Source organism: Neoarius graeffei, chromosome 7 (assembly GCF_027579695.1).
Source record: "Neoarius graeffei isolate fNeoGra1 chromosome 7, fNeoGra1.pri, whole genome shotgun sequence".
In the NCBI taxonomy this organism is placed as follows: Eukaryota; Metazoa; Chordata; class Actinopteri; order Siluriformes; family Ariidae; genus Neoarius; species Neoarius graeffei.
In genome coordinates, this window is record NC_083575.1 from 69,750,214 (window position 1) to 69,776,320 (window position 26,107).

General features: G+C 41.2%; 1 protein-coding gene across 1 annotated transcript in view; it reads left to right on the plus strand.

Moving 5' to 3' along the window:
- khdrbs2 (KH domain containing, RNA binding, signal transduction associated 2) overlaps nucleotides 1-26,107 on the plus strand; it is a 237,727-nt gene that overhangs the window by 41,008 nt on the left and 170,612 nt on the right. Inside the window, exon 2 of the mRNA XM_060926333.1 lies at nucleotides 20,906-21,033. Within this exon, the coding sequence (XP_060782316.1) occupies nucleotides 20,906-21,033 (128 nt within the window). The remainder of the gene's footprint in view (nucleotides 1-20,905; nucleotides 21,034-26,107) is intronic.

Consider the following 26,107-nt stretch of genomic DNA (forward strand, 5'->3'; position numbering starts at 1 on the left):
CGTGTTTGGAGGAGAAAGAATGCTGAGTTGCATCCAAAGAACACCATACTTACTGTGAAGCATGGGGGTGGAAACATCATGCTTTGGGGCTGTTTTTCTGCAAAGGGACCAGGACGACTGATCCGTGTAAAGGAAAGAATGAATGGGGCCATGTATCGTGAGATTTTGAGTGAAAACCTCCTTCCATCAGCAAGGGCATTGAAGATGAAACGTGGCTGGGTCTTTCAGCATGACAGTGATCCCAAACACACCGCCCGGGCAATGAAGGAGTGGCTTCGTAAGAAGCATTTCAAGGTCCTGGAGTGGCCTAGCCAGTCTCCAGATCTCAACCCCATAGAAAATCTTTGGAGGGAGTTGAAAGTCCGTGTTGCCCAGCAACAGCCCCAAAACATCACTGCTCTAGAGGAGATCTGCATGGAGGAATGGGCCAAAATACCAGCAACAGTGTGTGAAAACCTTGTGAAGACTTACAGAAAATGTTTGACCTCTGTCATTGCCAATAAAGGGTATATAACAAAGTATTGAGATGAACTTTTGTTATTGACCAAATACTTATTTTCCACCATAATTTGCAAATAAATTCTTTAAAAATCAGACTGTGATTTTCTGGATTTTTTTTTCTCATTTTGTCTCTCATAGTTGAGGTATACCTATGATGAAAATTACAGGCCTCTCTCATCTTTTTAAGTGGGAGAACTTGCACAGTTGGTGACTGACTAAATACTTTTTTGCCCCACTGTATGCTTATTTCTGTAATATCTATTTAAAAAAAAAAACAGGCCATTCTGTGGCTGGGAAGTTATTTAATTTGAGGGGATTCCCAAGCAAATAATGTACATGAAATCGCTCGCTTTGCGCAGTCAAGCAGACAGAGGAAGTCTGTGTGCACATGCGCAGGTTTACCTTCTTCTTTTGGGTTTTATAGCAGCTGGCATCCACAATGTTGCATTACTGCCATCTACAGGTTTACCTTTGACCGTGCACTGATAGTTGCATCATTCTGTCACTAAACAAACAGCTGCTCACACCGAGGTGCTCGCTGACCACCAATATTTATTAGTTTGGTCCTGCTTTTCCTTTCCTTCGCAACATAACGTCTTTTCTTCTCGCTTTCCGTTACTGTAGTCGGTCTTTCACGTTTCATTCGCATACTCATGCCCTCCATTTTTCTCTCCTGTTTCAAATTTGTATCCCACAATGCCTTGCACGAATGTGGAAAGCCCACCACGTGATGCATGATGTAGTATGTTGAATTGGGTCATGGTGAAGCAGGAAAAAATAGCAGAGAATTTAGGGCCACATGGCCCTAAATTCATTAATTGTTCTATTAAAAAAAACTAATAAAATTGGAAGTCTGTGATTGAATTCAGTAGCTTTCGGTCCACTAAACAAAAATAATTGGGTGTCAGGGAAATTCTTTTTATGACCTACACTTAAATTTGATAGGCAGTCTACCTTTAATGGAAGTGTGATGGCCACAGCCACACAGGGAAACATATCACCCCATATTCTACCTTTGCACCTTATTAGTTTGCTGTACAGTCTGTAATTTACAGTCATCTATACAATCATACTCAAATAACTGACACACAGTTTGTTTGATTTACAGTTTATTTGTTTTAACTTTACATTGTTTTATATGGAGTGCACACATTTTAACACTGTAGGTTTGTGAAAAAAGAAGAGGCCTTTATTTGTCACATGCACACTCAAGCACAGTGAAATCAGTCCTCTGCATTTAACCCATCTGAAGCAGTGAACACACAAGTGAGCAAATGAGCACACACACACACACACATATCCAGAGCAGTGCGCAGCTATGCTACAGCACCTGGGGAGCAGTTGGGAGTTCACTTCAGTCCAAGGCCACCCCATGTTAACCTAACTGCATGTCTTTGGACTGTTGGGGAAACTGGAGCACCCGGAGGAAACCCACACAGACACGAGGAGAACATGCAAACTCCACACAGAAAGGCCCCCGTCGGCCACTGAGCTCAAATCCAGAACCTTCTTGCTGTGAGGCGACAGTGCTAACCACTACACCACCGTGCCACCTAGCTATGTTTGTTTGTCACCAATTGTGTTTCTTTATTTGAGCTTTCTTTGAGTTACCTTGAGTGTTGGGGGTGGTCCGTTCCTGGTTGGGAAAAAGGCATGGCTGAGGAGACCTAAATCTTGGAGCATGCTCGTTAGGCCATACCACATCTCATCATGTGCCTGAGGGGGATTTTGGCTTTATCTAGTTTTGCTTTGTATCTATTTGTAGTCAGTGTTTATTTTTGTTTACCCCTTTTGTGTTATTTGGTTTGGCCAAGCCATTGTATTTGTTCCTTTTTGTCTCATTGTGTCAAAGTCAGTTTTGTTCAATTAGTGTCATGTTGAGGTCAGGTTTCTTTAGTTAATGTCATGGCTGTGACTCAAGTTCTCATCTCATCTCATTATCTCTAGCCGCTTTATCCTTCTACAGGGTCGCAGGCAAGCTGGAGCCTATCCCAGCTGTCTACGGGCGAAAGGCGGGGGACAAGTCGCCAGGTCATCACAGGGCTGACACATAGACACAGACAACCATTCACACTCACATTCACACCTACGGTCAATTTAGAGTCACCAGTTAACCTAACCTGCATGTCTTTGGACTGTGAGGGAAACCGGAGCACCCGGAGGAAACCCACGCGGACACGGGGAGAACATGCAAACTCCACACAGAAAGGCCCTCGCCGGCCACGGGGCTCGAACCCAGGACCTTCTTGCTGTGAGGCGACAGTGCTAACCACTACACCACCGTGCCGCCCGTGACTCAAGTTAAATCATATTTTGTTGACCTCTTTTATAGGCCTAGTTATTATTAATTTTGGTCTTTGCAAACTTTTTTTTTTAACCTTTTTGGGTAAATAAAACCCTGTCTTTTGAACCAAAAACTCCTGTGTCCTCTTGCCTTGCTGTTTGGTTCCTGACAGGAAGTAACAGCCTCAATATATAAAACATGTTTGTGTCCTTTAGCAGAGCCAGCTTTTCGGGGGGTAAAAAAAAAAAAAAAGTCTGTTACAGAAAATTGTGCTTGCAAACAGTGAGGGGAGAGAGAGAGGAGTAGAGAAGCTCATGCAAGCAACACATTTGTGGATCAGAAATATGTCGAGGTGAAAAGAAGTAGTAAGGGATTTAATACAGAAAGGCACATGGACCATAAATGCCATAGACAGGGACGTTTGAATTTACGCTGGTCTCGGAAAGTAGAATGTCAAAAGAATGTCAAGGTCAAAAACGTCACACCCCAGTCCCGCTGTACCGGCTGTCCCTTTTACACAGACATTGATTCCAGCTCTGTTATTAACAATCATTCTGGCTCAGAGAAAGAACAATACAGACTCCCCTTCCATATTTGGACATTTTATCCAGAACACAAGGTGGAATAAAGGTGTATGAATTATGCCTTGAACAGGCTGTGTAATAGGGGCCAAATTTTGTAATCTAATTTTTTAATGTATTTTTTAAATTAGGGTCTGAAATTATAATAGGATGTTTCTGATATTTTCTCTAATGCCTAAAGGAAATGGTTGAACGATGAGTTAAAAAAAAAAAAAAACTACAGATTTGGATTAGCTGTTTAGCTCCTGTGCCAGGATCATATTTAGTTGGCCTCTGGAAATCAATCATAAGATGTTTTACTTACAATTTTTCATACTAACGGAGTTCACTTATGTTCATCGCTGAGGAGACATGAATCTAAACCGAGCTTGTCCCAAAGTTTCCTGCTATTAGTGGATTACAGTGTCTCTTAGTATAGTCTCACCGTCGAGTTAAAGTACTGGCACAGATATCAATATGTTCAGTTAAACTAATCAGTTCCACAAGAACACATTACAATGAGGTGAGCAGGAGCTCAAGTGGCATCTTCCAGTTTGTTTAAATCACTAAAGTAATTCCTCTGTATCACTGAACCCTAAAAAGACTTGATGCATGGCCAAAGAAATGATGTTAGTTAAAGAAAATGTCGATGTTCTCCAGGTTTAAATGAGTGAATTTAACCCCAAATTAATTGTGAATGCATTTCAGGATGGAAATGTGGCTTTTAGCACTGCTATACTATCCCCTTGTGGTTTAAAAAAAAAAAAAAGATTAAATCTCAGGTTCAATCCCTGGCCTTCTGATTCTATTTAATGAAAAAAGCCTCTGATACAGAGACAAGCATCACATATTGATTTTTATGTATTATGAAAGCAAAGCATGTTCTGTGGCATTCTTTCAGTTACTTTCTGGAGCTGGGCCAGATTACCTGATTTCATTTGTGAGTACACTCGGAGTCATACCATATGGCAGGGTATGCCACGTCTCAAATGAGAGCTAATAAATGATTGGGAGAAAATGTGCCATCAGATGCTCTGAGTCCTACTGCACTCAACAAGAAAGCTGATTTTATTTCAAGGAATAACACAATGGATGAGCTGTAATAGGAATTAATCAATAACTGGGTAGTGTGGCCCCCAAAGAATTAATTAAGTTGTTTATAGCAGAATGCCCCATAGTGTTTATACTACTGCAATTTGAAAATGATGATTCTTCTTCTTCACCCATCCAGTGTGTTCTGGGTTGGGTCCCTTTCCAAGGGTTTCTTGGCTAAGTAAGTACAACCGGCTAGCCACTCCTCTGCTGCACTGCTTTTGGTCATGGACAATTTAGAGTAGCCAATTAGCCTAACTGCAGAGGGGAACCGTCAGGGCCTTCTAGTCCTTTAGAGAAGGCACAAACCACAAACTTATCAGCATTTCAAATGTTATATTTAATTGCTTTCATTCTTTCATAATTTCATTATAATTATTCTCTTCTAATTCTAACTTGGCCTCATTTTCCATCAAATTTGCTTCAGAAATGAAAGGGTTACTGTCCTGAAAACATTAAAATTGAGTTATCCAATGAGATTGTCAGAGGCTCCAACTTGGGAAATTGCAAAGAGGGAGATTCTCCCTCTCTGCGAGTAGCTCGGAGGGAGACAAGTTTGAGTGCTGTAGGCGCGAAGGCGAGTTTTTATTTATATATATATATATATATATATATATATATATATATATATATATATATATATATATATATGTATGTGTGTGTGTGTGTATATATATATATATATATATATATATATATATATATATATATATGAATGATTCACCACATTTCGTGTCAATTAAATCTTATTAATAGTAACAGATCTAGATAAATCCAGTGACTATAGACCAAACGTTAATATGCCTAAAGTCAATGTTAATGTCAATAATGACTATTATAAATTGCCAATGGTAGACCCTCTGATGATAATGTTCTTCTAATAATATTCTATTTCTAAGTCTAAGTTAGTAAAAGTCAGACAAGTTCGTTAGAATCTAATGATCTAACCTTGTCAGATATAGGGTCGTCTTGCTGCCATCCAAAATAGTCCGCCATATGTCACTGGCGACCATCGCGACAGGCGATCCGAACTTTATCTTGGTTATATTTTTTCTTTGTAGTTTGGCTTTCGCCATTTCCACCAATGGAACTTTGTTTCATCATCTCATTCAAGAGAACATAAAGTTAAAGACGAGCAGGTGAGAAATGCAGACGAAAGGCAGACGCAAAAAAACAAACAAAATGGTTGAGTGTCGCGGGTTTTCTCGTCCTCTCGTGCATATCATTAATAGCGCCATCTGTATGCTTTCTCGGTAACTGCTAAGACATTGGGTGGGCTCAAGTGTGTACCCCGCGGCGTACCGAATTCTGCTTGATTCATATGCATGCTTGATCTGCGCGTGCATGCCTCCAGCATTCACTCCAATCCCCCCGTTACGCCGATCGGTGTACCGACCGGGGAATCGGCATATACTGCGGGGTACACACTTGAGTTCACCCATACAATGTCAGACACACGAAAAGCGGAAAGTCTCATCTCATCTCATTATCTGTAGCCGCTTTATCCTGTTCTACAGGGTCGCAGGCAAGCTGGAGCCTATCCCAGCTGACTACGGGTGAAAGGCGGGGTACACCCTGGACAAGTTGCCAGGTCATCACAGGGCTGACACATAGACACAGACAACCATTCACACTCACACCTACGGTCAATTTAGAGTCACCAGTTAACCTAACCTGCATGTCTTTGGACTGTGGGGGAAACCGGAGCACCCGGAGGAAACCCACGCGGACACGGGGAGAACATGCAAACTCCACACAGAAAGGCCCTCGCCGGCCACGGGGCTCGAACCTGGACCTTCTTGCTGTGAGGCGACAGCGCTAACAAGCGGAAAGTCAACTATTAATTTTCGTCAACATAAACGCATCAAGTTATATATTTTTTTAACTAATCATGTGTAGTAAGGGCGGGCGGGAAATTTTTATGTTGTCAGCGGGAGGTCAGGAGGATTTTCTAAATGCTCCCTAAAGCGGGAGATCTCCCGCCCACGGTGGAAGAGTTGGAGCCTCTGGATTGTTTTGTTTGTTTGTTGTCTCTAGGCTGAGACGAGTTTAGAGCTGGTTCATTCATTGGTTAGGACTTCATTGCCGGGACAGAAGGCCATGGGAGTGTATGTTTATGTAGGAAGTGACAGATGAATTAACCAATCAGATTTTGATTTATAGTGGGAGGGACCAAAAATTTATCGCCCTCGGTCTTCTTGAAGGCCAACGTGAGCTTAACCATGAGTCGGCGCCGTCAGCGCAGCAGTGAAGTCACCTTCTACTTGGTGTAGCATTCATCAGTAGTGTTTGCGAATGCTAATAAAACGCTCAAGCCAGTGCTATCAAGAGCAAGTAGCACAGGCTAACGACCAAGAAACTAAGATATCTGTCTCCAGACCATTCTTCCACGCAAGCTCACCACAGCATTTTTCACTCAGACTTGAGTATTAATTTACCTATGTAATTTACTTAGGTAGTCTTAAAATCAACATCGACAACTACACACAATGGAGTGACCTGGCAGCCTAGTGCTAATCCCTTGCCAACTCCTTTGCCCTGTTGCTTTTTTGGTGTGTCTGAAGTCCCAGCTCTCATAGTAATGGTTCACCACTGCCTAACTGCATGCCTTTGGACTGTGGGGGAAACCGGAACACCCAGAGGAAACCTACGCAGATACAGGGAGAACATGCAAATTCCACACAGAAAGGACCCCACTGGCCACTCAGCTTGAACCCAGAACCTTCTTGCTGTGAGGCAATAGTGCTAACCACTACACCACCATGCCACCTGAAAATGATTATACATTTATGTTTATTAAAGAATCATGTGTTCTTTTTATCTGTTCATCTATCCATCCATTATCTATATCGCTTATCCGTCAGGGATACGGAGGAAGCTAGAGCCAATCCCAGCTGACTTCAGGCAAGAGGAGGGGTACAACCTGTGTCAGCAGGGCTAACACAGAGAGACACTCAACCATTCATACTCACATTCACACCTATGGGCAATTTAGAGTAGCCAGTTGACCTCATCACCACGAGGGAACCCACAAAGGTCTGAGGAGAACATGCAAACTCCACGCAGAAAGGCCCCAGTCAGCTGCGAGGTTCAAATCCAGAACTTTCTTGCTGTGAGGTGACAGTGCTAACCACTACACCACTATGCCATGCATGCTGCTCCTAGTTACAGTACATTAAATGTTGTGGAAGATCCATGAAATTAGTTTGTGATCACAGACATTATAACAACTCAAAACAGTGGTTTCCTCACCAGCCCCCCCCCCCCCCCCCCAAAAAAAAATCTCAAAACCCAAAAGCCTCTGTCCTGAAGAAAAAATTTTTTAACTCTGAATGTTACAAAGACTCCTTCCAAAAACACTAAATAAACCATTCACACTCACACCTACGGTCAATTTAGAGTCACCAGTTAACCTAACCTGCATGTCTTTGGACTGTGGGGGAAACCGGAGTACCCGGAGGAAACCCACGGGGAGAACATGCAAACTCCGCACAGAAAGGCCCTCACCGGCCCCGGGGCTCAAACCTGGACCTTCTTGCTGTGAGGCGACAGCGCTAACCACTGCACCACCGTGCCGCCCCCTCCTGTGCTGCTATGTAAAATTAATCAATATATTCTGAGTAATCCAAATGGAGAATTTGACAGCACTGTGGTATAATGTGCTTTATTGTTGTTGTAATTTATTGTCCAGTATGCATTCTGATACTTTAATTTGCATCTTTGGCTACACAAACCTGATTTTTATTCGTTGTATAATGAAAACAGAAATTATACCACTTTCATCTCTATCTCTCCAACAAGTGACAAAACACTTATGGAAGGAGAGCTGAAATTTAGTGTGATTATAGGATCGACTCTTGCTGAAAGCGTTCTATTGCAAAACTCATCAAGCATTTTTTTCCCCACTTGAAAACAATCATGCACAGGTTGATAGGTTAATGACAGTTATCGTGACACTTTTAGGATTGTTGTGCTGCTGAACAAATTGATAGTTTCTCTGACGCTCGCCTCACTCAACCACAAGGGAACTTCCCTCTCTTGTTCCCTCGGTTGTTTTCTGAATCCCGTCTTTTTGACGACATTAACCGTGAACCAGAAATGTTGGTATTCTTGAATCATGTTTTTGAAGAAATCAGAAATATACGATTGAATTAGCTAATTCTTTATTTATAGATTTTTTTTGAGTAAATATGTACAGGTTTAATTTTTATTATGGATTTCTAGTCAACTTTAAAATTATTGGCACCCTTCATGAAAAGGACCAAGCCAAAAAAAACCCTCCGTGCACAGTGCATTTCCCAGTGCAGCGAGAGCCGCATGTGCATTTATGTTTGACATGTTTTGGTTTGTCAATTCACATTTTACCAGTAGAGAAGTGTAAAATTAGAGATGACCATATTTATTTATTTATTTTAAATAGTCCATCGTAGTTATTTAGTCCTTTATCCCACAGTCCCTTACTCTTCATGTCTTCATCAAGACAGATGTGGGTTCAGAGGCGAGACAAGACACAAGGAGGCTCACTTTAATGCAACACACACACACACGTACTTCTATTATTGTAGGGACCCTCATTGACATACGGTAATACATTCCCTAGCCCCTTACGCTAACCTTAACCATCACAACTAAATGCCTAACCATAACCACCCTAATCCTGACTCTAACCTGAACCCTAAGTCTTAACCCTTAAACAGTCCTTTGAAGAAGTGAGGACCAGCCAAAATGTCCTCACTTCCTCAAAGTGTCCTAACTCTGTTGATTAAAAAAAAAATTCTGGTCCTCAGTATGTAGCAAGCAAAAGTATACACACACACGCAATTATATTTTTGTAAATCTACGGTCACATTACAGCTCGTGATGCTTTGTGATGGGTTATCGATGAAAATGATGTGTTTTGGTGACAATGCATGGCGATATACAGGTGAGCTAGAATCTGTGGTCACACAGCAGGTGAACACTTGATGGACATGCCTTCACGCGCTCGATTGGCCACGCTCGCTCACAGGACCCAGTCATTATAGGAAACACCTGATGCTGATTTGAGCGCAATCAGGACACGCATATAAGGACACTGTTTTCACAGAGGCTTTGCGAAGTATCATCATTATCACGGTCACATTTGTTTCTAGCTATTTTTATGACTCTGCTCTATGACACTGTTTTGGTTTCATTTGTGTTTTTTTTTAACTCTGGCTTTGCCTCACGTTTTGTTTCTGTAAATCTCATGCTTGCTAATAAACACTCTTCCTGCACTTAGATCTGTCCACTGCTGCATACCTGACAGAATACTTCACAAAGTCCCTGTGAAAACAGTGTCTTTATATGCGTGTGCTGATTGTGCTCAAATCAGCGTCAGGTGTTTCCCATAATGACTGGGTCCCAAGACCGTGCACAATGCGCTACGAAGGATCCCTGAATGTAAATGCACTTTTTAAGTCTCGGGGAAGGCTAGGTTATGCCAGGCTGCTGTGTTATTGAGGCTCTTGCAAGCATCCGGGACATGGATTTGAGACAAAGACATCTCAAGAGGCTTTATGAAGGTTCCTTAAGCATTGGGAAGTATTCCCAAACTCACCGAGTATTTGCCACATAGTTTGCCTACAAAAACATCTCATCTCATCTCATTATCTGTAGCTGCTTTATCCTGTTCTACAGGGTCGCAGGCAAGCTGGAGCCTATCCCAGCTGACTACGGGCGAAAGGCGGGGTTCACCCTGGACAAGTCGCCAGGTCATCACAGGGCTGACACATAGACACAGACAACCATTCACACTCACATTCACACCTATGGTCAATTTAGAGTCAACAGTTAACCTAACCTGCATGTCTTTGGACTGTGGGGGAAACTGAAGCACCCGGAGGAAACCCATGCGAACACGGGGAGAACATGCAAACTCCGCACAGAAAGGCCCTTGCCGGCCACGGGGCTCAAACCCGGACCTTCTTGCTGTGAGGTGACAGCACTAACCACTACACCACCGTGCCGCCCGCTACAAAAACATCGCCAACAAATTTCAGTGCATGCACTGAAATATTTCGCAACGTTTTTGGCCACTCACTAGGAGGAGACACACCAAAAAACAACTCGTGCAGCTCGGAGAACGTTCACTGTGCGCATTCGCAAACTCATCGCGAGCTGTAGTGCTGAAGGCATTTTAATTGACTTGTATATTAAATTTCTAAATAATTCTTTGCCTACACCATAACTTTAACCTTTTCTTTTTCAGAAAAAGGTTCATAGAAAAGTTTTCAGAAGATCCTTCAATACGACCAGCCCCACTAAATCACTGCTCTTTCTTTTATAGTTGTAATTAGCGCTCTTTCTGACTCCTTCTGAACACTATCATAATAGGGTTCCTTAAATAAATTGATGATAAAATGTGTGTGTGTGTGTATATATATATATACAAGACAGAAATTTGAATGCATGCACACACAAACACACAGAGAGAGCCTGGCAATAAAATGCCCCAGGCAAAGGTTCAATTAAGGAACCTTATAACCTTATTATGATAGTGAGAACTGTTATGCTTTAGAAGAAGAAAGAGCTCTAATGAAAAGTGAGAGAATAATGACAAGTGAGTCAATTCAATTCCCGTCCAGTTTTGATTTACATGGAAAAATCCACACATTATCAGTAGCTTTTAAATTCTAGTTACATGTGAGCACGAGAATAGTTTCCTCACCACAAGCAGAAATTCAGATCTCTTGAGTTAATTAGCATCACTCTGTGCTGTAACTCTGTTATGGCTCGCCGAAAACTGCAGTAACCCACTGAGCTGACATCTGTCCACCAACAGCCTGAAAGCTCCACTGCTTTTCTTCGATATCTCCACAGCAGACTGGAGGATTTATACTGGCTGTGATGGCACAGATTTATTCTAATTGCAGCGAGAACGATGAGATGTCGTCCTTTCCTTATTTAGAGGTCAAACTGCAACGTTCAGCGAGTTTTGTTTCTCCTAGGAATAATCAGTTCTGTGCAGCCAGGACTCATTAGTGTCTACGAAAATCTAGCACCAGAGCATGAATATGAATGCTTGAACACTGAAAACTAACTTGTCCTTCAGAAAGCATGTTGTAAAGGTGCTAGTCTGTGTAGGGAGAAAGCAGGTAATCAGCTCACATTCAGGAAAACATCAGAAGTGGAGTTTTTGTCCTGTGTGCGATTTTGTAAAGTACAAAACTATATTAATCCCTTGGGGTCCAGTTAGGTTGATTTAGGAATGTGCATCAAGCAGATGCGCAGTGAGAAAAAAAGAAATAAAATGAAAAAAAAAAAACCCTGGTGAAATGAGGACACTTAATTGGCAAAACACAGCTTGCGAAGATGGAGCACCTTTAATATGCTGTAAATGAGTTTATCTCATTCTCTATCAGTTACCTAAAACTAATATTAGTTCCTCAATGCATGTTCATGGTCTTTAAAAATAAAATGACTCATGGACATCTTGGAGAGTAAGCATTCCTGCGGAGTTTAGTCGTTTGCTTCATTTGTATTCTGTGCCCATAACCTGGAAAATGCTATTAAGGTACTGCTGATATGGCCGTTTGATCTAAATTTACATGATTACTAAAAATGGCAGCTTATGCCATTAAGTATCAAAATACTTGCCATTAGGTAGTGCTTGTATGGCTTCCAAAACAGCTTTAGAAAACACTCAAGATAATTTTTTTTTTTTTTTGTTTGGTGGATGCAGGTTATGTTAATTCAGCACTAATATTGCTGAAAAAACAAACAAACATAAATGCATGCAATTTGATTCAAATTTTTTGCATAAGCCAAATTAACCTTTCAATTAACCATCTATCCTTATGTTTTTAGCAATTTTAAAGCACATCACATGCAAATATAAACCTAAAAGTCTATTCAAAGTTTCAAAACACACAACTATTTCTTGCTTTTTCTTTGCACTTTGGTCAGATTGAAGAAGAACAAGAAGACAGAGTCATCTATATCCCCTGCCCTATATACCAACTATATACCAAGTTTCAAGATATTATTTGTCACGTTTTTCAAGCTCTGCTGCAGAAAAACCAACCCTACCTCTTTACACTGACCTTAGCAGCCCATGGCATAAACCCACCGGACCTTTGGTCCAGGTGAGCTAAAAATTAAAATTTCTCACATTTCTTAGTATTAAAAGGCACATATACATTACTTAATCAACACACACACCAACTTTCAAGACCATACTGTACCACTCATAGTTTTCAAGTTCTGCTCTGGAAACAAAACCTACCCCTAAGACTAACCTGAGAGACTAAGTCTGAAATTGTTTCCATGGAAACATGAAAAATTTAAATTTCTCAAATTTCTTAGTATCAAAAGGCACATTTATATCACCTTGTTAACATGTATACCAAGTTTCAAATCCTTATCATGAATAGTTTTGGATACGTATGCTCCGGAAACGAACCATTGCCCTTAGAAACTAAGTCAAAATCTATTTTTATGTAAATGTTTGAAAAATACTTTTTTTCCAAAATAGCAAAAGGTGCCAGTTAACATGTTGCTTGATATGTATACAAAGTTTCATGAAGATATCTTCAGTAGTTTTAATGATATGGCCTGGAAATGAAAATGTGACTGGCCGGCCGGCCAGCGGACAGAACCCATTTGTATATCCCCCACCAAACTTCGGTTGGGCAGGGGATAAAAAGAAGAAGCCTTTATTTGTCACATGTACACTCGAGCACAGTGAAATTCATCCTCTGCATTTAACCCATCTGAAGCAGTGAGCACACACACACACACACACACACACACACACACACACACACACACACACACACACACACACACACACACAGAGCAGTAGTCAGCTATACTACAGTGCCTGGGGAGCAGTTGGTGGTTAGGTGCCTTGCTCAAGGGCACTTCAGCCCAACCTTCAGCCCAAGGCACATGGGGCAGCATGTCTTTAAACTGTGGGGGAAACCGGAGCACCTGGGGGAAACCGGAGCACCTGGAGGAAATCCACGCAGACACAGGAAGAACATGCAAACTCCACATAAAAAGACCCCCGCTGGCTGCTGGGCTCAAGCCCAGAGCTTTCTTGCTGTGAGGTGGCAGTGCTAGCCACCGCACCACCGTGCCGCCCTGAAATCAGGTTCTTTCATCAGGGAGGAATATTGTTTCACTGGCGGCTACTGAGAGACTCTAGTGACTTTTCGAGTGGGACTTACAAGCTGGAGAGCTGTTCAAACAGATTTTTTTTCTTGTGAGATCCTTCCAGGTTCTAATGTGATCATGACTGCAGAATCATCCCCTTTTTAAAGAGCTGCAATCGGGGAAAAGTGATGGTTGAACATAATAGATAAGTACATTGTAATACTGTGAATGTCTGTAGACGTTTTGGTTGTATTCAGAAGGTTGAAGTTTTCGTTTCCATTGTAGCAACATTCAATTACATTTACTAGTTGTAATAAATTAGAAATTGCCTCTGGGAGATAAGGGCAGTGTCGCTTTGTTGGCCAACTATTCGACCGGGATAATATTCTTTACTGCCCTTGACAACATACTTTATGACCTGCCTAAGTCCTTGAACTGAGAGTAGATAATGGAATTGTGTTTAGAGTATCTCAATTTCTCTCCTGTTTAACCCAAGAGAAATGTCCCAAAGCCTGTCCATGTAATGAGAGAAGAACACACCTGGCAGGTCTGAGTCGGCAAAGACCTCTTGGTAATTATAGCATGAAAGTAGTAGGTGGGAAGACATGAATTTGTTAGTGCCGGCTACTTTTGCTGTAGCCAGCACTAACTTTTGATGATTATAGCCATTTTCATTCATTAGCAGCTTAGAACAAGTTGGAACGCATATTTGTACATTTACCAACTCGAATCCTTTTACTTCCATTCAAAAAGAATGAAATTAATTCATTCTAGTGCTGTGTTTCTGTTGATTTTGCACCATAAAAATATTGTCTGTCGTTTTCTTTTTAAAATATTACAGCATAATATAATCAGTGTTAAGTCAGTGACTGAAAGGGACCTCACAGTGAATTGAAATCAAACTATTTCGAACATTTTATCTGTTATAACTATTTGTAACATAAATGCTATGCATTGTTATTAGTTTTTTTTTCATTGCATTGTGTAAAATGTTGTAAAACACCCGTTAAACAATTTAGTCCTGGTTAAGTTATAACAGCTTGAAGCACTTGAAGGAAGGAGAAACTCCTCTGTCCTGAAGTCTTTCCCATTACAAGGTGCTATCCAGGCTTGTAGTACTCGGGTCCAGGACTCGGACTCGAATCCGACTCATGCTCTAATTTTAAGGACTCGTGACTTGACTTGGACTTGAGCACTGATGACTTGGACTCAGACTCATGCATTAGCTGCATTCAGACTTGTAAACTGGAGACGAGGACTCAGATTTTTTCTTTATTTTTGCAACATGTCATAATAATTTGGCATAAGATATTTATATCTACATTAATTTTTATACTAATTTTGTGCAAGAGAATGCACATTCACCTGTTCATACGTCATGTTCAGGAACAAACTAACATTAAAGGTCCTAAAATGCCTGGAGAGAAGCCCCTAGGATTGTCCGTTTTGCTTATACAGACTTCTCGTGCAGTGGGAAAAAATGCACTGCTCTGTGTTCCATTTGTAGAAGAACTATCGAGGAGACGATGGGGACAACCTCGAACTTCAATCGTCATTTGGCGAGACTCCACCCAGAGAAGTAAGTGACACGCTATGTTCATTGCTCTGTTGATAGCGGGGCTTGCTTGCTGACCGATGAACTAGCTAGTGTTAACCCTCTCTCATGTTATTTGCCCTGTTGATAGTGGGCGGGGCTTGCTAAGTGATGAACAAGCTTTTTATCTGTAGCCTATTAACTAAAATGGGTTAGTCAAGCAGTAACGTTAGTCCAACACAGTAGCAGAGACGCTTTCACATAAAGGCAGCAACAGCCACCGTCAAATGGTGCAGTTGGAGTCTTGTTCTCGGACTTGACTCGGATCAGTACTGAACTCAACTTGGACTCTACTCGAAATTTTCTTTAATGACTCAGACTTGAACACTGGGGAGTCAAGACTGGACTCGAGGTTTAGTGACTTGACTACAACACTGGTGCTAACACTGGAGACTTCTTCCAAAACTGCATCATAAACACTTGTGTAAGTGGTTTAAAAGCATGTTCGAAACGATAATGTAATAGAATGAGCGTATTAATATAAACCTTATGGGTGACACTATTGTCAGAGCTGCTGTTATATACAGTTAACCAATAATGTCTGATTAGCAGTGTGGTGGTATAACAGGTATGTTTTGTTGTGGTCCGGAGCGCCGAGTATTTTCAGACATTCGTAAATCAAACGCTCACCTTGCTGCATTGTCAGCTCACAAGTCACCAAGTGTCTCTCATTTTCAGCTCAGTTTAATGTCTTTTGTGCCTTTCATAGCAGGAGAATGAAAGGAGGAGTGAGTGGAGTGGGTTCTAATCCGGACTACCTCTTCATGGCGCGTGACAGAATAAAAGAGCCCTGTCACATCTGGAAGAGCCATCCAGTCAACCTGAACATAACTTGTCACCATGTGTACGAACGAAGCATGTCAATGAGTCTGCTGTGATTTCACACTGTTGTTGGGATATAGTGGTGTTGGAAAGACTCATAATTAAAGCTTTGTGATTCTGTATATAGCATCAGAGAAGCAATACAGGGACACGTGATGTGTATTAATCTAACATAATGATATAATATGAAATGCAATAATATTTTGTATTACACTATTTTATTGTCAGGGCTAAAAGCTGTTAATAACTTCACATTGAAACTATTAGAACTGAACAGTGCATCATAGAATATAGCATAATAAATATGATAAGGGGCAATCTATTACACACACACACTTGAATACAGATAGGCTATTCACTGTATTTCATATATTTATTTTATTGTTTCATGTCCATAATGCACTGCTGGCTTCATCTCAAGCCATGACCTAATGGTTAGAGAAGCAGCTTTGGGACCAAAAGGTCACTGGTTTGATTCCCTAGACTAGCAGGAATGGCTGAAGTGTCCTTGAGCAAGGCACTTAACTGCTCCCCAGGCTGTTCTGGGTATGTTGTATGTTGCTCTGGATAAGAGCGTCTATTAAATGCCATTAATGTCATGCTTTTTTCTGAATATCAGGCATGTTAAACAGAAAAGCTGCGACCCTTCCTTTCAAATGAGACGTCACTAAACTTATGGTTTTATAGCCTGTCCTTTTGTGTTCTGCTTTGACTGGACAACATATGCTTAGTCTGTCTATTTCTAGTGTCTCCTCCAAAGACATTTCGGGGGAAAAAAGGATGATAAATTAAGAAATGAATTTTGTTAGCAGTTATTACATCTGCGACTGTATTGGCTTAAATAGATTAGCTCCAGGGTGGCACGGTGGTGTAGTGGTTAGCACTGTCGCCTCACAGCAAGAAGGTTCTGGGTTCGAGCCCAGCGGCCAGCGAGGGCCTTTCTGTGTGGAGTTTGCATGTTCTCCCCGTGTCTGCTTGGGTTTCCTCCGGGTGCTCCGGTTTCCCCCCACAGTCCAAAGGTTAGGCTAATTGGTGGCTCTAAATTGACCGTAGGTGTGAATGTGAGTGTGAATAGTTGTTTGTCTCTGTGTCAGCCCTGTGATAACCTGGCGACTTGTCCAGGGTGTACCCTGCCATAGTCAGCTGGGATAGGCTCTAGCTTGCCTGCAATCCTGTAGAACAGGATGAGTGGCTACAGATAATGAATGGATGGATGGGTTTGCATTACTGTTGCAAGAAAATCCTATACTTTCAGTAGATGTTTCAGAGAATATAAAAAAAACCTGCAGATAATTATCAAAGAACACCATAACCCTGTAGAACAGGATGAGTGGCTACAGATAATGGATGGATGGATTAGCTCCAAAATCTAGCAGGTGTCTCACTTGGTGTACTCATCTGACATGACTGGCTCTGATATGCTGCTTGAATCTACAGCCTGAGTTAGAAAGAAATAAGCCCCAGCCTTGTGTCTTCATACCATACTGTGTAATTTTCTTCTGAGAATTGTTGGTGCTGTTGCATTTAGTTCCACAAAAATCCACAACAAATAATCTGATGTGGAGGACAAAAATAAAATTGTGTATATATATATATATATATATATATATATATATATTTATTTATTTATTTATCTTTGAAAGACAGGAGGGCTAGATGATTTATACCAGTTGCCCTGGTACTATTTGACTCTCTAAAGCTCTTTTTGATTATAATCTCATTATCTGTAGCCGCTTTATCCTGTTCTACAGGGTCGCAGGCAAGCTGGAGCCTATCCCAGCTGACTACAGGCGAAAGGCGGGGTACACCCTGGACAAGTCGCCAGGTCATCACAGGGCTGACACATAGACACAGACAACCATTCACACTCACATTCACACCTACGGTCAATTTAGAGTCACCAGTTAACCTAACCTGCATGTCTTTGGACTGTGGGGGAAACCGGAGCACCCGGAGGAAACCCACGCGGACACGGGGAGAACATGCAAACTCCGCACAGAAAGGCCCTCGCCGGCCACGGGGCTCGAACCCGGACCTTCTTGCTGTGAGGCGACAGCGCTAACCACTACACCACCGTGCCGCCCTCTTTTTGATTATATTTAAGTTATTCCACGAGTCATACATGAGCTGATGGCTGATGAGGCGTGTAGCGCCGAGTTGGCTATAAGCCATGTACGACGAGATTGAGTGGAATAACTGTTTTATTCTATCCATATTCACTGGATTTTGAGAAACAGAGCATTTTTATTTTTTGCAAATTTGATAAACAAACTGATAACTTCGTACAAAACGTCCGACAAAATCATTTCTGCTTAGAATGTAAACAAACCAGCAAAATGACAGTAGCAATTTGTGAAAAATGCTATAATAATAATAATAATAATAATAATAATAATAATAATAATAATTCTTGAAAAATTAAAAAAAGATACTTTCATTCCATAATTTGTTGCTTTTTTGTATTTTTTTAATAGCTAATGCATACTCAGAAAAAGTCGTGAGAAGTCACCAAATGATGTCACAGACTAATTTGCATATTTCTTGACTCATCGGCATATCAAAATGCTTACACTGGAGACAAAAGATTTTCTGAAGACACTTAGAATTTTATCACAGGTTTAGCAGAATGGAAAATAAAATATTTAACAGTTATTCCATGAAATCGAGTCGTACATGAGCTGATCGCCAATGAGGCGCATAGCACCGAGTTGGCTATAAGTCACGTACGACGAGATTGAGTGGAATAGCTGTTTTATTCTATCCACATTCACTAGATTTTGAGAAACAGAGCATTTTTATTTTTTGCAAATTCGATAAATAAAAACTTTATACAAAATATCCAACAAAATAATTTCCGCTTAGAATGTAAACACACCAGCAAAATGACAGTAGCAATTTGTGAGAAATGCTCTAATAATAATTGTTGAAAAATGTAAAAAAGATGTGTTCATACCATCAAATACTTTCATTCAATATTTTGTTGCTTTTTTTGTATTTTTGGGGTTTTTGTTTTCAAGTAGGGTTTTTATTTCGTCCTTGGTTGAATCAGCAACACACGCTGCCATTTTGTTTTTCTCTACTCACGTTATATGAGCTGATATCCTAGTAGTAGAGTCAGAGTGCGCGATTGCTCATATCCAGTGAATGTTGATAGAAAAATAAATGATACAGCATGATGCTATTTGAGTTTCTATACTTATACCTGTATGATAAGATCTGCAATAAATGCAACGTGCAAAGCGCTATAAACATATAAATAGTTGAGCTTCTTTTCTTTCTTTCATTCTTTGCGTTAGTTTGGTTAAGGTCATTCCCTGAATAACGCACCACTAATAAATGTGCTCTGCCTATAGAAACAGACCCAGTACTGTGCAATAAAGAACCCCATAGAGACTGTGGTTTATAGAAATTACACATGTGAATAAAAACCTGCCTGAGAGCTGCAGGCTGCATGGATATTGTTCCGATAATGCGTCACAGAGGTGAGCGCATCTTGTCTGAAGGCTGGAAAAAAGGCAACTAGGTGGAGTTGAATAACACACCACTAATAAATGTGCTCTGCCTATAGAAACAGACCCAGTACTGTGCAATAAAGAACCCCATAGAGACTGTGGTTTATAGAAACTACACATGTGAACAAAAACCTGCCTGAGAGCTGCAGGTTGCATGGATATTGTTCCGATAATGCCTCACAGAGGTGAGCGCATCTTGTCTGAAGGCTGGAAAAAAGGCAACTAGGTGGAGTTGACACCAGCAGGAGGCTCTTTCTGCATACACCCCCACTGTATGCACAAGTGAGAATGGTTGAATGTGATTTGGTGCAGGTATAAGAAGCTGAGAGTATTGCTGCAGAGGTGAGAAATAATGAGCTCCTCCTGCTGAGCATCTCTCTCTCTCTCTCTCTCTCTCTCTCTCATGCTTCTTCTTCCCAGACTGAAGTCTCTGCTGTATTGTTCTACAAGAGTGGCGCAGGTTCATAATTCTTAATTCTGTCGAGCATTAATTTACCTGTGATGGCTGAGGGAATCCCTCGAGGAAGCCTTGTGACAGCTTCATTCGTGGCCTCCTTAATGCTGCGCGTCTGCTCTATCTCTGGCTCAATCCTCAAAAGCACCATAAAATTCCTCAACCAAGGCGTATTACAGTGTTGTGCGGCGCGTTTTTTCAAATCGGGCCCCTCTTGCTAACAAGTGTTTAGTGGACCTAATGAGCCGAGTGACACGTAGCACACAGTGTTAACATTCGGACACTGTTAACATTGGGTGATCCACACGCTTAATAAAGCACACTGTGTCTCACTGTGTCCGATTTAGTTTTCTGCTTAACAAATGTACATTGCAGGGAAAATAAATAAATAAATGAATGAATGAATGAATGAATGAATGAGGGCGGCACGGTGGTGTAGTGGTTAGCGCTGTCGCCTCACAGCAAGAAGGTCCTGGGTTCGAGCCCCGGGGCCGGCGAGGGCCTTTCTGTGTGGAGTTTGCATGTTCTCCCCGTGTCTGCGTGGGTTTCCTCCGGGTGCTCCGGTTTCCCCCACAGTCCAAAGACATGCAGGTTAGGTTAACTGGTGACTCTAAATTGACCGTAGGTGTGAGTGTGAATGGTTGTCTGTGTCTATGTGTCAGCCCTGTGATGACCTGGCGACTTGTCCAGGGTGTACCCCGCCTTTCGCCCGTAGTCAGCTGGGATAGGCTCCAGCTTGCCTGCGACCCTGTAGAAGGATAAAGCGGCTAGAGATAATGAGATGAGATGAGATGAGATGAATGAATGAATGAATGAAAATGAGGGATAGAGAGAGAGCGATCCCTGAAAAAGTCTCAGCTACATTGTTTTGTTGTGCACGTCTCACCGTGCTAGGAGGCAAGTAACAAGAAATGCTCTTTGACCCATACTCTGAACACATCTCAAGGCTCCTTGTTTATTCTGTTGCAGAAATCGAAAAGTACGAAGGAGACGAGCTTAGGAAAGACGGCGAGGTGAAGAAATACCTGGATGTCATCAGTAACAAAAACATCAAGCTGTCAGAGAGAGTGCTTATTCCTGTGCAGCAGTATCCAAAGGTAACTATCACGTCCCACAGTGCTCTGTTTTGGGGATAATTACATGAATAAATCAACGGTATGCTCATAACGATGCTACCACTTTGGAAGTAGAATTTCTTTCCTAATTGCAGGTTCTTAATTGCTATATAATCTCTATATCATACCTGCTGTCATTGTAACCACGACATATTTCAAGAAACGCACCTTAAAAGATGCTTCATCTCAGTACTCTGATGAAACACAGCTCTGTTCCTGTTTCCCCCATGTGCATCCTGTTATTGCTAGAAAATTATGTTTTTCATTAAGCACTTTTTGCCAGCTAGCTCCCTTTACACTTGCTCAGATATGGCAGCTTTTCTGCACCCTTGCGGCTGTACATTAAATTATTTGTGCCGGGAGCTAAAGAGGCAAGAAATCATTTTATCTACAAACGCTATCAATTTTGTGTCCTGTTACTGTTTGTGCGTGAACAGAGAAACTGGCAGAACCCTTTCCCCCACCCCCCATGAGGCTCGGTGTCTCTCTCTATAACATCTTGAGCTCTTTTATACACATACAGCAGCTGAGCTCTTGAAATCCATTATCAAACATAGCAGTTTGGGTGCTGGAGGGATTCTGTTTTATAAACTCGTCAATGGTTGGAATATTAGAGGGAGATGTATGAAATAAATTCCGCCTTATTTGAATCATCTGCAATTGTATTACGGTATTAAGTATGACATGACTGACACTCAAAGGAAAATAAAGCTTTGTGTAAATATGTTCTTTGCCAGTATTCCGGTCTACGCTCTAGCTGAGCCGTTAAAGTCTTTGAGAAGGCAATAATCTGTGTTTTTATGCTCTGAGAAGGCAACAAGCCAGGTTTTATGTACAGTGTGTAAAGCAAAGATATGGCATGCTTTAAAATTGCTGTAATGACTGGTGGTAGTGTACACCACATGGATGGCAAAGTGGAACAGATAACTATGCTAACAGATAACCTGAGACGTCACAAAGGTGAGATTTATAGCTATTAATATTTATACATGAACAGAAATGCAGTGTTAGGATCTATATCAGCATTTGTGTTTTAGAAATAAGCTATTATATGAGAAAGAAGTAGAAAAAAGTAAGTAAAGAATGTTACAGTCTGAAAAAAAGAATTGCATATTTAAGTTATTCCATGAAATCAAGTTGTATAAGAGCTGATAGCCGATGACGTGCATAGCACCGAGTTGGCTATAAGCCATGTATGATGAGATTGAGCGGAATAACTGTTTTATTCTATCCACATTCACTGGATTTTGAGAAACAGAGCATTTTTATTTTTTGCAAATTCGATAAATAAAAACTTTATACAAAACTTCTGACAAAAACATTTCTACTTAGAATGTAAACAAACCGGCGAAATGACAGTAGCAATTTGTGAAAAATGCAATAATAATAATTCTTGAAAAATAAAAAAAGATATGTTCTTACCATCAAATACTTTTATTCCATATTTTGTTGCTTTTTTGTATTTTTGGTTTTTTCTTCTTCTTCTTCTTTAGGGTTTTATTGGCGGTTGGCCAACCAAATTAAAAACCCACTGACAGTCATTTCGTATTAATTTTTAAACAAACAATATATGACTCCAAAGATAAATTCTGGTTTTAATTCTTGGTTTAACTGTCCGTTTTAAACATCAGAAGTAATTTTAAATTTCGCGCAGGGAGATTGACCTGGATATGAACTGGGCTCATTCAGAGATGCCGGAAGTGACGTCACATCAGTGTGTCGTTTTTGTTTACAAGTCACTATGTTGGTTCAGTTCTCACAAGTCTTGTGATATTGAGCTGTGGTTTTGTTGTGATTTCCTTGCGTGAAAAAGTTAAATGGCGTCTAACCGAAAAGGGATTATATGTGTGGCTTACCGGCCTCTGCATGCTCTTGCGACAAGGCTTTCGCAGATAGCTTTTCGCAGACAGTTGTAATTTATTGTTGAGCGGGGAGTAATAGGCGTGCGCGATGTTATTCACCGGCACAACGCAAGGGGGGGCGAAGTCGCTAGGAGTAGTTGGTGGGTGTGGTTAGTGGAGTGTTTATCCTCCGGTTACTTATAATGACTAGAACTTTTTTTTTTTATAATGACTAGAACTGGAGTCGTATAGATGTACGTACTTCCTCACTTCCTCAATCAACCACTCTTCATGCTGCTCCATCTTCGCTCGTGTTTTTAAAAATGCCGGTCGTGAAAACAAAACAAACCGGGAAAGTAGGGAAGCGGAAGTGCGTGTACAGCGGGTAGAGTGGACCAATCAGAGCCCTCTTGTCTGCGGCGCTGTCTGCGAGGCTTCTGCGGTGGTCACAATTTTTGGGAGGTGCGCGCAGAGCATCTGCGAAGGTGGGGGGGCTACGCAGACACTGTCTGCGACACCGTCTGCGAGGACTGGGTTGTCAGCATAAATTGGCCTTACGGGTGTTCTAACACCACGTCGGAAGGAGTGAAACTCCATTCCTTTCCTTGGAAAAAACACCCTGAAATAGCAAAAGAGTGGGAAAGAAACGTTTCCAAAACACGTGCGAACTGGAAGTCAACAAAATGGTCATGTCTCTGTTCAGCACATTTCAAGGAGCACTGTTTCACTTTGTCGTCCAGAACTCGAAGAACGTTTGATCCAACTTATCCACTGGTGTTGGAGGAGTCAGCTGTGCCGATGTTGTTTGACAGGCCCGGGCCGAATCAATCTGTCAAAAGAGAAACAGATGACAGCAGACCCCCCGAAGGGGCGGTCAAAAAGCGAAAGTCCGGTGGTGCCTTTGCCAAAAGAGAACGAGCCAGGGTACGTGGCTATGTGTTGTTATTCAATACATGTATGTTATTTAAAATTTGTTGTAACGTCACAAATGCGTCTTATACCATTGCATATTACTTATCAATAGGCCAAAGCAGCTAATACCAGTAATGTACAACAACTGAAAGGCCAATACCTTGTTTCATATATTTAGTTAGGATAATATACATGATATATGTGTGGAGTGATAGATATAAGATGTCATCCGGCATGCTTTGAAAGTTTGTGAACCCTTTAGAGTTTTTGATATTTCTGCATAAATATGACCTAAACTTCTGGTAGCTACTGTATCTAACATGATCTAACAGGAGCTTAGACATGATGCTTTTTGGAGTGGGACCAATAGTGTGACGTGACCAGGACCATATGTTTAAGACATTATGCTGTTTAAACAGAATCTTTAATAGACGTGAGGGCAGACAATCTCGATAGCTTCCCTGCTTCATGTTTTGTTTTCATGCAATCCAGAACGACATACACTGATGTGACGTCACTCGCCCTAGCGGCAAAAACGGGCAAATGGCTCATGGCGCTTGTAGAAGCCGGGGCAAAAAACACAAAATCGGCTCTGAAATTCTTGATTTTCTACAAAGACGACCCTTTATTCAAGTTGAGTTTTGGTTATTTTATTTCACAATACAGCAATAAAACAATAAATACACATATTACGTGGTGTAAAAAGTTGTGTCAGTGGGTCTTTAAACATACATTACCACCACCAACTGGGCAGGAGTGTGGAACAGGAGATATTGGGGGGGGCAAACAAACAAAAAACTATATTCTATTTCTGTTTCTTTTAAATACTTGATAATTTTCCTCGCCCGTGACAAAGTAAGCAGGGCGAGGTATTATAATCAGTGCGGTTTGTTTGTTTGTGTGTCTGTCTGTTAACAATCTAGCGTCTAGATGGTTGCACCAATTGACTTCAATTTTTCAGGGTACGTGAGCAATGGGCCGTAGATTACCTGATTAAATTTTGGGAGTAATCGGGTCAAGGTGAAGGTCAAAGTCACTGGATAGATCAACCTTTCGGTCAAAATAACATGTTTTCCATTATAACTCAAAAATGGTTGCTGAGAGACAAATGTTTACTATTATGAACATACAGGAACTCCCATATGGCCTTTCATTTGGCACCATGATCTTTGACCTTGAATGACTTTGAAATGTCAAACTCAAGGTCATGGATTTTCATAGGACTATAACCTGACAGCTGATGATTGAGAAATATTACCAACATATCAACATATCAACATATCAGGTATAAAATAAGTGCTGCCAGGTGAGGTTTGTTTTGCCTGGCAGCACTTGCTGGGTCATGTAGTAGCCAATAAGAGCACGCGATTGCTCATATACAGTGAATGTGAATAGAATAAAAATAGATATCTAGTGTCCTCTATAAAATCAAGTCATCACATCCTGACACTAAATAAACTAAAGAGGTTATTCAACTAAAACTTTTTATATTTACATCAAGTCTGAATAATCAGCTAATGTGACTGAACGGTGACTAGATGACTTTTAATGCTTAACCATTAATTATTAACTCATCCGGCCAATAGGTGGTGAGCTTATGCCATTACGGGTTGTTATTGTGGAAACTCTCAAAACTTAAACTCTCTAAGCAAAAATGATTCAAAGTCCAAGAGGTTGCAGAAAAGTTTAGACTTTTACTAAATCAATTAATAAAAGCTGAGTTCGGTCTGGCGGCACGGTGGTGTAGTGGTTAGCGCTGTCGCCTCACAGCAAGAAGGTCCTGGGTTCGAGCCCCGTGGCCGGCGAGGGCCTTTCTGTGCGGAGTTTGCATGTTCTCCCCGTGTCCACGTGGGTTTCCTCCGGGTGCTCCGGTTTCCCCCACAGTCCAAAGACATGCAGGTTAGGTTAACTGGTGACTCTAAATTGACCGTAGGTGTGAATGTGAGTGTGACTGGTTGTCTGTGTCTATGTGTCAGCCCTGTGATGACCTGGCGACTTGTCCAGGGTGTACCCCTCCTTTTGCTCGTAGTCAGCTGGGATAGGCTTCAGCTTGCCTGCGACCCTGTAGAACAGGATAAAGCAGCTAGAGAGACAATGAGATAATGAGTTCGGTCTCAAAATCACAAAGTTCTAATTTTATACAGCTTCAAAAAAACAAAACAAAAAAAAAGCAGTGTATACAAATAATCTCATTGGTTAACATGTCATGTCATACTACTTCAACATTTTCTATTGGGCAGTACATCTCGCGTTTCTCATATTTTTTTTAACAACCGAGCCAAATTTTCCAGTATGAATGATCA